At 40.1% G+C, this 13,429-nt stretch overlaps 1 protein-coding gene across 1 annotated transcript; it reads left to right on the top strand.

Moving 5' to 3' along the window:
• Positions 1 to 3,460: 3,460 nt before the first annotated feature.
• On the top strand, positions 3,461 to 12,529 carry gdpd1 (glycerophosphodiester phosphodiesterase domain containing 1). The gene is made up of 11 exons (XM_083985375.1): positions 3,461 to 3,672; positions 4,486 to 4,632; positions 5,165 to 5,207; positions 5,581 to 5,716; positions 6,733 to 6,778; positions 7,021 to 7,142; positions 8,211 to 8,300; positions 8,548 to 8,681; positions 9,855 to 9,914; positions 10,176 to 10,227; positions 10,692 to 12,529. The coding sequence occupies exons 2-11, from the start codon at positions 4,497 to 4,499 to the stop codon at positions 10,824 to 10,826; spliced, it is 954 nt and encodes a 317-aa protein (XP_083841501.1). The 5' UTR covers positions 3,461 to 3,672; positions 4,486 to 4,496; the 3' UTR covers positions 10,827 to 12,529.
• Positions 12,530 to 13,429: the final 900 nt, after the last annotated feature.

Below are 13,429 nucleotides of genomic sequence, written 5' to 3'. Positions count from 1 at the left end.
CTCCTCTGGTCTCTCCGTCCTTCTCCATCTCCTTCAGCCTCTCTTTCTCTATCTCCTCCTGCCTCTCCTCCTTCATCTGTTTCAGCCTCTTCTCCTATACCTCCTCTGGTCTCTCCTTCTCCATCTCCTCCAGCCTCTCTACTGTCTGTCACCTGACAAAAATATGTTGATGCATGACATATGACCAGATACATTAGGGATACAATGATCATAGAGCTTGATGGTACAGTTATTGCCTGAGGAAAAAAGGCTTTTCTTTCACACACAATTATGTGTAATTTATTCCCCCAAAATATGGATGTATAAAATTACACGAGCATCTGGAATCTGAGGTTTTATTGTAGGCCTATTTTCCCCACCAGTGTTCTTTATTTTTGTTTTTTAAACAGTTGCTCCCTTTCACACAAAGAATACATGAAAATAATAGGCTAGTAAAAAGTAAAAATAACTTATTAAAAAAGTATATAAGTGTATCTGTTTGCCATTATCTGTATTGTTGAGGCTCATAGTTACACCTTGACTTATAAAGAAGTATCTTATGTCCATTTTCCCTTCCTTACTAGAGCATTGACTCCCGTGGTAAGGGTTTTGCGCCCCGAGTGGCAGGATATGGGTATTGCAAAAGCGCCCAGAAAACTCATTCACTCCAATGTATGTGTTGCCCACTTGCTTGTAAATTGATGAAAACGGCCGTGTTTTTGTTTTTACGAGTCTTGGTCATATCAAATTATACTTATAATTTGTTTATTACAAAATGTAGATTGAAACATTAATGCAGACAACTGCTTTTTTTTTGTTTGTTTGTTTTTTACTCGCCTATGTGTTAATGTTTATCTGTAAAGGGTCCTCATGATGCTATTAACGTGGGTGATCTATAAATGTCCTTAAAGCAGAAGTGAGTGATATATTTGTGTTAATATAAGTCTTAAATAGTTATATCTTCCGACAGCAATCACTTACATAGAGTGTTTGGACTGAAACACGGGTCTCTCAGTCCCTCTGCTCTCCTCTGAGCCGAAGAGAAAACATTTATCGTATCCTACAGTTTTTATCCAATGAGGAGAGAGAACGGCATGCAGGGCTGTGTGTGCAGCCAAGGAACGCCGTGAATGTGGTGACGTAGCGACGAGGACTGTTATGGTGCGTTCAAGGAAACTCGTATTTTTCCGACCGTGAAGTCATACCAGTTCGATCTGGTACGAGTTCACCGGTCGGAAGTTACGAGTGGCCGTTATAGTGACTTTCACCGGTAAAACAGGTCGGAAAAACACGAGTGGGTTGCCTGGAACGCTACAAAGTCGTAAGTTGTGACTTGAAGCTGTAATTTACGATTTCAAAAGCCTGCCTGGAACGCAGCATTAGCGAAAACGACCGGACCACTCACTTCTGCTTTAAATTATTGAAAATACCCAGAGACAGAGAAGGACTTTGAAATACCACACTTGCTCATTCACCAACAATGCAGAGATGTCAGTTCTTGGGCGCTTTTGCAATACCCATATTCCGCCATCAGGAGGCGCTTCCATTGAACCAATGCGTGTCGTTACCTTTTACAGTCTATGGTCGTTACTCTCTTTTCCAGTGCTCTACTTATTACCAAGCACAGACCCACAAAGATATACATACTGACCCACAAGCAGAGCGCGCGCACACACACACGCACGCAAACAGACACAAACACAATGTAAATGACACCACTGATATTAAAATCCGTCTAGCTAACCTGACCCAGGCAGAACAAATGCCGAACATGTTGACAACTTACATTCGCGGTTCCAGATTCATGCACCGTGACCTCCTGTCCTGTCTGACCAACGAGCAGGTAGTTTTAAAGCAGATTGAGTGACAGCGGGGACAGCCAATCACATGTTAGCGAGAAACAGAAGAGCCAATCGGAGGCCGATATTCAGGTTAGAGGCGGGACTTCGGTTTTTTTCAACCTGGGCCCTTTGAGTGAAGGATAATACAATTATTGAGGTGAGGTCTCTCCAGTATTGAGCCGGGCTGGCAGCCTGCAGCCCAGACAACACACTGACAGGCTCAGGTAGTTACAATGAGTGTCTAACAACATACTAGAAAAGAGAAATTAACGCATGTCTCTACCTTTACAGTCTATGGTCTCTACCTTTAGCGTCTCTCTTCTTCTGACTGGCAGTTGTCATCCCCGGTCAAAGTGGTCACAGCAGACCCTGTGGTCGGCACGGCGCAGTGCATCGACAGGAGTGTCAGCATCCATTTGTAGCACAGCTAGCCCTAACTTCAGCGTGTCCGTGTCGAAGTAAGGTAGTCTGTGAAAGCTGCGCGAAGAGTAGACCAACCTTTTGTTGCCACAATTTGGAAATGCTCTGGTCGTCTCTCTTCACTTCACCTCAGTCAGGTAACAGACACCATCGGTGTTTTGCCGCTAGTTATCGCGAGATTACAGAACGAGATTTCTAGCGTGGTGAGATTTGGACACAGATCACAACAAACAGACAGCGACTGCTAAAGGTAGAGATCATAATACATCCATGGTAGTTCATTTCTCCTTTCTAGTATGTTGTCGGACACTTCTGAGCCTGTCACTGTGAAAAAAAAAGCACGTTTAGGGCTGCAGGCAGCCTGCCCTGTTGGAGCGACCTCAATAGGCTAATTGTATTATCCATAGACCAGAGCAGCTTTTTTATGCAAATGAGAATGACCGATGCATTCTGGGTAATTTAGGGGCAGCTACCGGCATTTTTACATTGCACTCAGTGGCTTTTTGTGTTTTGATGGAGCGTAGACTAACTAACAATCAATCTGAATGTTTTATTTTTTGTTTCTTTTGTAGCATGTCTCATAATTATTTTGACACCCTCTTTGAAACCCACCGTTCACGCTATCTTGAAAAATTACAATGAATGAATCTACCGGTATGCTCATTTAGCCTCCCACAGTGATCAATGACCCCACAAAGTGGCCAGAAATGTCTGACCCAGACATCTACACGTATTTGGTGGAATCACCGGGGAGGTTTTGGCTAAGTGTTGTCTGTAAATAGCCTGTTAATAGCCAACTTTTTTGTTAGTTAGTTTATCAAGCCAGTTAGGCTGAACTTTTCAATGGAGGGATGCCGGGCGCTGCCCCTAAATTACCCAGAATGCATCAGTCATTCTCAGATGCCGCTCTGGTCTATTGATCACGTATACAGAAAAACATTTGAAAACAGGGCCCAGGTTGAAAAAAAACGAAGTTTGTGTGCCATAATCATTGACTAAACACTACGGACAGCGGACATTGTTATCCGAGGTTTTAGCTTGCGTCTAGATCAATTTCTGTCTTGGCACTGGTTGTGTCCTTCGCTCACCGTTGTGTTCAGAGCATACAGTCTATGGTTCAGAGGCGGGGGTGGTTTTATTGTGAAATATGTAACCGGAAGTGTAGTTCCTGACAACCCAACGAAGGAAGAACACGTCCGCGCATGCGCATGGAGCTGACAGCGGCAGGTTGAGTGTTTTGGTTCAGTCACAGACAGCTGCTGCGGTGCGGAGGGGGAAAGCTAGTCCACTGCTGTACACACTAATGTCTACATACTTCATGTCAAGCAGCTCTCTGCTCCGCTGCCTGGAGACTGACTGAGTCATTCTGTGACCACCTAGGTTAGTCTAAGAAAACAGACAAAGAAAAAACCGAAACATTTTGATGACAAAGGTAAGATTTCAACCTGTCAGCTCGACTCCAGCTCCGCTAACGTTAGCTCCATCTGACTAGTGCGCTAACGACGCTATTGTCTATTATTATTGTTTCTAACGGGTTGTATGTCAGGGAGAAATATAATGTTTTTTTTAATGCTAGATCAGCTGAATGTAAACCGCTTCTCCGGCGCTGATAAGGCGGCTCAATGAGAGACTGAGCAGGCAATGTGGCACTGCGACAATAAAAGATGAAATTTAATATTGTAAACACTCGCAGTAGGACAAAATGTGCAGTGGCTTCCTGACCCTTTGATAGGAGGATTATTTTCTGTGTGGTGCCAGTCTTCTCTGAAAGAGCAAAATTATTAATGCTGGTGGCGAAATCACAGTAGTAAAAACTTAGTCGCTTTTTTTTTTTTTTTTTTTAATCCTCTATAACCTAATAGATTTAACTATTTGGGGTACAGTTGAAACGACTTGTAGACCTATCAGGCAACCTACCATTAATGAATCACACCTGGTTGTTTCATGATATTCTTACATTTCTATAAAACAAATGATCAATTAAAAGAGAATAATCACCAGATGAATTAATAATGAAATAAATAGTTCAAAGTTGCTGCCCTATTTGAGAGTTTTAGCTGTTGGTCAAGCTATGTAAGAAGCTTTAAATCTTTCTCCATTAATCATATAAAACGTTTCATTCATGATTAATCAAATGGAAAATACTATAAATGGAAGCTATAGACTCTGTTTCTCTGTCTAGACACAGATCAACACAGTCTGCTTCACTGTACATGCTGACCGGGTTGTGTTTGTCTTGCTGCAGACTGATAGGAGATGTGTGCTGCTGTGTATGTCCTGTCCACGGTAACGGGCTATGTCCTCACCTCTGCCCTGCTGCTAAAATGCCCAACTCTTTTGCACCGGAAGAAACGAGAGACTTTTTGCAGCAGACACATTTCCCACCGTGGAGGTAAGTTGGTGACACTCAAAACATTCAGTTTTAAGTTTTAAGAATATGTTTTAGTAGTTAGTGTACTTACTGTGCAGAAAGTGGCTGTGTATTTGAAGATGATGCAACATGATTTTAATTTTTGCATATTTTTTCAACCACTTCTGCTTCACACTTGGAGCTTGTTAATCATGTAAAGTAATGATAGAACTAGGATGGTAACATTTATTGATGTATTTGCATGGGCTCGGCTATATTGCAGTGTTTTTATGACTTTATCAGATAGGACTGTCAGTTGTTAATCAACGACTGTGTGTTTTTTTTTTTTTTTTGTCTTGTAAGCTGTTGTGGCTGTAACAGAATCTAAAGTTCAGGAAGCTTCATACATACAGAAAGTGCAAATGAAATGTCAGCACATTACAACCAGAAGACCATGGGTGTCTTATCTTTTACAAGCAGTGATGGCAGTTTTCCAGCTGTGGGTCCCACAGTAGTGCAGATATAAAAACTAAAAAAAACACTGTCCTTTTTCTTTTCTTTTTTTACATTACAGGCGCAGGCGAAAACCTGGAAAACACCATGGCAGCTTTCAAGCAGTGAGTAGAAGCCTACGTCACAATGACAAAGCTGTTGGTTTGTTTGTTTTCGGCGTGTGCGTGTGAAACATATGTGGTGCTTGTACTTGTGATTGTGTCAGGTGTGTGTCATCTGATCTCATTTTGTTTGGTTTGTCTGTTTAACCCTGTGTAAAAGCAATGGCAGTGGTGCCTTAGATCACTGCTCATGTTAAACCCTCAAAGATTTGCTGCTGTTATATAATATGGATTTCTCAATGAAGGGCATAGGTTAATGATTTTTCGTGTTGATTGTCCTCAGTGGCAGCAGTGTTGAGATTAATGATAAAAGTCAATGGAGTCTTCCAGATATTGTGATAAATACTGTTTGTGCACTGCGTGTTGGTTCATGCAGTGCTGTGGATCTCGGCACAGACATGCTGGAGCTGGACTGCCACCTAACCAAAGATGAAGAGGTTGTGGTTTCACATGATTCCAACTTGAAGAGGTCCACTGGCATCAATAGCAAAGTCTGCGACATGGCATATGCTGTGAGTTACTGCTCTGCAATGAGTCTTAAATCATTCCACTTTAATATCTGACAGAATAATAAACACCGTTTTATTACCTCTGATTTCTCTATGAATTGTTTCACTGTCCTTTTTCTATTTTCCCCAGCATCCACAAAACGGTTAAAATATTGATGAGTATTATCAGTTGGATAACAAAGGTCAAAATGTCCTAAAAATACTGGAGTTAAAAACTTGAAACTGCAAAAACGAAACTCAAATTGATAACTAGACTTCTGTAAATGAGGTAAAACCCTGGTGAAGCATGTGAGTTAATCAGGTGAGGTCCATACCAGGTCAGCTGATTATATCACGTGATAAACCTAAAGCCCTAAAGCAGAAATTCATGGTCAGTAGATTCAAAACTTGACTGTCTACTTGCACAGTGCTGGAAAGTCCTCAACACATGTAAGTGGTCTGCTTGTGTTGAGTCTTTATAAAAACACTCAAGTGTTTATAAAAACACTCAAGCAACAACAGTCACAACAGGATTTTAGTTTGACCACTAATGAAGTAGGAAACTGTCATTATTGAGTCATGTACTAAATGTACTTCTGTAGCTCTGTCAGCCCTCATTTACTAATTTGGAAATTACAAAAAAACTTTATTGCACTCTCAACTGATTAATGCTGAATAAACAGGTCCATGGTTGAACCTGGTTGACCTTTGGTCCACAATTTCAATGTGTTTCTGAGAAACCAACAACAAACAAAGTCCACCGACAGAAATTGTGTGTGTTATAAGGTCAGAGGTCACATCTAAAAGCTGAATGATAGATTTGAATCCAAAACGACAGATAAGGTGGAATAGAAGATAAGCTTCTAAGACTTTGGCCTTGTGCAGTATTCTTCACATTAATCTACATTTGCTATGTCCTTGCTTGGTTCCTGTCTCTTTTACATTGACTGTCATTAAAGTCAATGGCCTCAGCACCTGCCCTGACTGCACAGGCTGTAATTCTTCTCTGTTAACCCCAGACTGCTGTGTGCTCTTTGCAGGAGCTGCCTCCATACCTCTGCAAGCTGGGGGTAACGTTTCAGAGAGGTGAGCATCACATACCCAGTATGGGTTTTTTTAAATGACTGCAAAGCTAACACAACCCTCATACAGATGTGTTCAGTCAGTGTGTTCCTCTAGTGCTGATCTATATGTGATGGATTTTTATGTGTAAGAGGGAATATACAATTTAATTTTTTTTGTTCATCTGCATTTCAGTTTACACACTTTTGAAATGTGCTCATTTTAATCTGAAGCTGACTGTTGTTGACTCGTCCTCGTCTGTACAGAGTGTTTCTGTGAAGGAGGAGATGACAAACGCATGCCTCTCCTCAGGGACGTTTTTGATGCCTTTCCTAATACCCCTGTCAACATTGACATCAAGGTCAACAATGACACACTCATCAAGAAGGTTTGTGTGTTTTTGTGTCTGTGCGTGTACTTTAACCCCTCTTATTAAACAATTCCCCCCTTTCTTAGTTTTCAATTTCCCATACAGTACATTTCACAGTAGTTGCTATTTGCAATTTTTCTTAGCATGACCTTATAAAAGTAGCATTAGTGATGATGTCATTGCATATTAAATTTCGAAAGGTGTTGAGTAAGCAGGCAGATACAGATCCATTGTAGTCAGTTTGTCTATGCGATATTGTCGCTAATAATTGTACGTAGTATTTTTAAAGCGATAGTTCACCCAAAATTGAAATTGCACTCATTATCTACTCACCCTCATGTCGACTAAGGGCTGGGAGAAGTTTCAGAGTTATCCGTGGCTTCTCTGAGTTACAGGGGGTCTCGGCGTACCAGTGCATGTCCATATAACGGTTGCAGATGGATACCAACTGTCTTCGTAACAAAAAGACACACCAAAAAACATCCAAATACCTCCATGCTGCTCGTATGTAATGTCCGTCTTGTATTGAAGCCCCGAAATGCGAAATTGTCCCGAAAAAAATTAAATTAAGTCTATATTTCAAGCTTGTTTTGTAGCGGAAGCTTCTCGAAGCTCCTCTTCCTGGTTCGTCAAATTTGGACGAACTGGGAAGAGGACAGACCCTGGTTCGTCCAAATTTGATGAACCGGGAAGAGGAGCTTCCGCTACAAACAAGCTTGAAAAATAGACTTCTTTAATTTTTTTCTGGGACAATTTCGCATTTCGATACAAGACGGACATTACATACGAGCAGCATGGAGGTATTTGGATGTTTTTTGGTGTGTCTTTTTGTTACGAAGACAGTTGGTATCCATTTGCAACCGTTATATGGACATGCACTGCTACGCCGAGACCCCCTGTAACTCAGAGAAGCCACGGATAACTCTGAAACTTCTCCCAGCCCTTAGTCGACATGAGGGTGAGTAGATAATGAGTGAAATTTCAATTTTGGGTGAACTATCCCTTTAAGGATCTGGATCTGTTAACCAGTAGCCCACATGTCAAACTCAAAAAGTTTATATTGTAATGACTATTTCATCCCTGCAGGTTTCTGAGCTGGTTGTGAAGTATGACAGAGAACATCTGACTGTGTGGGGTAACGCCAGCAACCAGATTGTCAAGAAGTGTTACAAAGAGGTACTTTCATATGATGACATGTATGGTATGGCCTTACTCTAATGACATTACATTTGGATGTGGAGTTTTTTTGGGGGGGGGTTTTGTTATTAACAGTGAGTAGTGCCATTTTTCATGTACTGTACTGTAAGTGGCTCACTGTGGGTACAATGTGACATATGGAGATAATTAAATATTAAAAATCTTCTTAAGTGTCTCTTTGAAAATATAGACCTATATGATCATGAATGATTGTGTGTATTTGCAGAATCCACGGATTCCAGTGTTGTTCAGCTTTCCCAGAGTATTGCAGTTGTTGGGTCTCTTCTACACTGGTCTTCTGCCCTTTGTTCCCCTTAAAGAGCAGTTCCTGGAGATCCCCATGCCCTCTATTATCACCAAGTAAGTTTAAAGAATAGGAATATAAAAGTTAAAAAAAACAGAAACACGGAGTAGAAACACGGAAAAGTACCTGAGAGACACAACATCACCACAAAGTGACGAGTTTCAGTCTGTTCTTACTCTAATGAGTAGTGGAGGATTTAAAGGGGCCTATCGTCTCATTATTAGTCAAGGTTATCAAATGCAACATTGATACAAAACTGCTACCCTTCTAGTTTGTCAGTAAGTAGAAGTAGTTGCTTTCTGTTTTGTTTTTTTGTTGTTGTTTTTTTACAGAAGTAAGATCCTATATATTCACTGTGGCTCAAAATCGGGGTCAAGTCCAGTTTAGGGTGGTTTCATTTCCCACAGATGGACCTTATGCTACTAATTGTTTTTCAAAATAAGTGACATAGTCTATTCCCTTCTAAAGTCACAACTCTGGCTTCATATTAATAGTGCAATTTTAAGAGTTACAGGCATGACTTTATTTGATTTCTTTAATTAGATGTACTTAGATGTAAGAAAGATGTGTGTTGTACCAACTCGGTGTACCCACTGTTCGTCTTTTTGCAGCGTGTCCGTTCTATCTCTGTTACCTCATACTAAATACTGTTTGAAAGATGATCTCACTCTCTAATTAAGTCATTAAAATAAACATTTGCACCCTTTTGCATGCCCCTGGAGGAGGGGGGGGGGGGGGGGGGGTTAGTGTGCCATAAGGATCAGGGTCACAGAGCAGATTATACATACTCAACATTCATTAAGGATTAAGTTATTTCCATTATTACAGTTCTGTTGCTCTACAGTGTTTTTGTTGCACTGAATAATTGCTTCATACAAATTCGCCCCTCACAACACTGACTCACTGTTATTCTACGCTGCCGTGCCTCGACAAGTTGTTACGTGATAAGGATTTGATGTTGTGTACGTTCTCTTTCAGGCTTTTTCCTTCCTGTCTACTTTAGTATATGATTTTCTTCACTTCTTAAAATGTATTTCAATCTGTCAGTTAAGTTCCAAATTCACTCTTTAACTTAATCTACTGATCTATTGACCTGGGTAAATGTAACTGTATTTTATTATTCAGCACCTCATGTAATCCTATCACACATTTTTTTCATTTGTGAATGTGGCAACCACACCAGAGCCTTTTTTGTTTTGACTCTTTTCTGTTTCTGTGTGATTCTGCAGACTCAAGGATCCTGACAGATTAACTAAGAGTCAGCGACTCGTCACCTGGCTGGCAGACACGTACGTCTCTCAATTGTCTTGGTCTTAATTTCAGAGTGGCTGAATTCATAGACATTTGTAAAATAACTGTTTTAAACTTGTTAACCTGTATAACTGGGCTTTTACAGTACATCACTTGTATTTTGTATTCTATACACATGCTGTACATGATGGCATGACCAAACTTTTACAGTTCTACAACTAAACTTCGCTCTGCCTTTGTCAGACTTTTAGTTTCTTCTTTTAGCTTCTTGCTGAGTCATATTTTTTTGTTTCTTGCAGCTTGCTGATGAGGAAAAGTCTGTTTGAACATCTCACTGCCAGGGGGATACAGGTAAAACTGCCTTTATGTGCCCTCTATAGTTGTCTACACAAAATAGACTTCTATGTTCAGATGGGTGAATGCATATTGATAAATTGTAGGAATAATAGTGACCAGTAGCTACTTTCCTATTAAGTCAATTTATGACTGCAATTCTTTCATTTTACTCTTTAGTGTTACATCAAGGTGTTTTCCTGAATCACCTTTCCCTCCAAACATTAACTTTCCATACCATGAAACATCAGTGCAGTTCTTGTCTATTTGCAGAGAACTGTTTGTTGTGGCTGCAGTGTTTTGTGCACTAGTTACAAGCAGTTACTGGGAAATGTCAGAGTGTCCTACAAGTTCAAAAATAAACCAGAGTGGCTGCGAACACTACTGTTAAGAGTACAGTGGCATTTTAATCAACCATGTGCGGCTCTGATCACCGTGTGTTGTGTGTGGTTTAACTGTGTGAGTCTTGCATGTGGTTTCAGGTGTACATATGGGTACTGAATGACGAGGAGGACTTCCAGAGGGCATTTGACTTGGGAGCCACAGGAGTTATGACAGATTTTCCCACCAGGCTTAAAGACTTCATGGATAAGAATGGCATTTCTAAGCTCCAGTGACCTGCCAAAATCTACCTCGCCCCTCCCCACCACCACCACCACCAGTGATTATCCTTCAACCTGACTGACCTGCCAAGCCAAACCCCCCCCCCCCACTACACGTACCCACTTTTACTGCATGCATTCCAGCGGGGCTACCACTCTCACACTGTGTTTTACAGTCCGTAGGGATCTCCATCATGTTCTGCATCCTGCACTGGTTTTTTGACCTGATAACACACACTTTTGTATTTTCAGCCACACAAAATAACACAGAAAACACCCATGCTGTACGTTGGTCTCTCCTTCTACGTTGTGGTCTCTGCAGATTCTTTATTATCCCACTGCACACCACACATCAGTTTGAGATTAGCATTACACAACCAGTTGATCCTTTAAGGTATGACTGTAAAATGGGACAAAATGGGCATTGAAATATGCTGTTCAGAAGTCTTGAATAGATCTATGGCTTTTGGCTTGAAAATATTTTTTTAAAGTTTACTCAAGTAAAGAATTTATTTAAGCTTTTTTACTGCCTTCAAGTAAATGACAATTTGCAGTATCACTGCATTGTGTATTGTGCTAGTAAGAACACCAGCAGATGCAGCTTGATGTTAATATGTAATGATAATTTACCAGCTGCTTTATAATATTTTGTCATCCCTTTTTTTTACGATCTTGCTGTCACTAAGCACATGAAATAATGCACACATTAAAACAGTTGTGAGATATTTTTATATGTGTCGGATGCAGACACAAGTCTTCAACTCAACAAAGATTTAGTATTAAATGAGCAGCGTGAGTACTGAGGTCAGAATTTCATGTGCTCCACATTTACGGTACAATAAGCCACAGACAAATTGGATTGTTTTGTAAAAACTGCTGTTTAATGTTGTTGCAGTGCTACATCGTTTTGTGTGTTTGTGTAGTTGTTTAGTCTCTAGACTTTTCTCTGAATCATATGGAATTATTGAGGTATTATTAGTCCGTCCTTGAATCAGAGAGGAATTTTGCACAATGTAAGGAATTTCATCTTGCTTATTTTAGTAATGACTCTACCTTTTTCACCTGTGTTAATGTGACTGTCAACAACATTGCACTTCATATTCAAGAAATATGAATGCTTAAATTGTATGGGCTTTAAAGTGTACTGGCAACTCAGTAGAGATAAGAATACGTGATTGCTGCATTTCAGTGATTTGTAATTGAAATGTATTTATGAGAGCAGTTAACTAGAATTACCTCACTGTTGGTTTCAAAGTTTGAGTCTTTAAGGATTATTTGGATAATCATACCACTGACATTTGCAAAAGTTTCAAACATGTGATCACAGTGAGGGTCAGTATTGAATGTAGTATTGGTTGAATGTACTGTATTTTGTTGGTGATTTTGCAGTCAAATCAGTATTGGAGTTTGAATTACTTCAGTTTGTTGTCATTTTGTCCTAGTGATTTCTGCCCAGGTGTAAATCCCATCATTTCACTCAATCATAAAATACCAAAATCACCATTCTTTGAGAGAAAGGCGTTTGATCTACCAATCATATGACAGATCTTACATTCATTAATATTAAATTAATATTTTGATTATATATTAAATACAGTTCCAAGTGTCCATTTGTTTTGCATGCTCAAATGAGTTTCTGATACACTTGTGTTTGAATATGTTGTGACACTGACAGAATCAGTGTGTAGGACCTGGCTGCTTAGGCCTCTGAAAAATGTCTTATCCCACATGTTGTTTGGCGAAAAGTATTTGATAAGTGCGTTTTAACATCAATAAAGCATTTGAAAAAAAAAACATAGAATAAGTGGTATGTAGGCTACCTATAGTAATATTGGCCAGGTTGTATGGATGCATATCTGGTAACCACCTGCAGACTGACAGGAGATGGCGCTGCAGACTGAACTTTTACAGTCTCTGGTTACAACCACAAAATCATCCACGGCGACATTTTTCGACTTTTTACAAGAACAGGAGGAGTCTCCTCATGTCCGTCTGCGTCTGCGTTACGTTATTTAGTAAATTACTCTCAATGGTGGTTTGTGTACTTTCTAGAGAGTTCAGTGAAAAATGTTGGATTCCCCGGATATTATTGGCTTCTCTCTTTCGCCCTCGACCAATAAGCGTGGTGTTGCTATGCCTGATCAGTTTTCTGATTGGCTGGCGCAGCTGTCAGTAATTTATCAAGTCAACGACCAGTGTTTTTTTTTTTTTTTGTAACCAAAGATCGTCAACTATGCTCTCAAGATGGTTCACGGTCACGGCCTCCGGAGTGCGCGACCTGTCCTGCATACGGTTAATAATTATAGATATTTAATACCTCACTACGAACAGTTAAGTGGTCTACTTAAATGCTTCCTCTAATATGCTGTGAAAAGGGTCATAATGAATAACAATTAATGGGATCATTTTTGATTAGACAAAGTCGTTTCACTATCTTACAGCAATTTGAAAAATGGTGTCATATTAAATAGTCACAACTGCGTGACCATTGAGAAAAACAAACACTACAATCAAATTCACTGCCATGTTCATTTCTGTAATAGGCCTAAAGAAACGTGTCAAACTTAGCAGGACTTTTACTGAGCATGCGCAGAATGGTCACTGGACTTTTTACAGCT

Source organism: Trachurus trachurus, assembly GCF_905171665.1.
Source record: "Trachurus trachurus genome assembly, chromosome: 13".
Lineage (NCBI taxonomy): Eukaryota > Metazoa > Chordata > Actinopteri > Carangiformes > Carangidae > Trachurus > Trachurus trachurus.
This window is presented reverse-complemented; position numbering and strand designations above follow the sequence as displayed.

Coding starts and splice junctions, on each gene's coding strand:
- gdpd1 (XM_083985375.1), top strand. CDS start 4,497: ATGTGTGCTGCTGTGTATGTCCTGTCCACGGTAACGGGCTATGTCCTC. Junction 8,301..8,547: donor TCAAGAAGTGTTACAAAGAG/GTACTTTCATAT, acceptor GTGTATTTGCAG/AATCCACGGATTCCAGTGTT. Junction 10,228..10,691: donor TCACTGCCAGGGGGATACAG/GTAAAACTGCCT, acceptor ATGTGGTTTCAG/GTGTACATATGGGTACTGAA.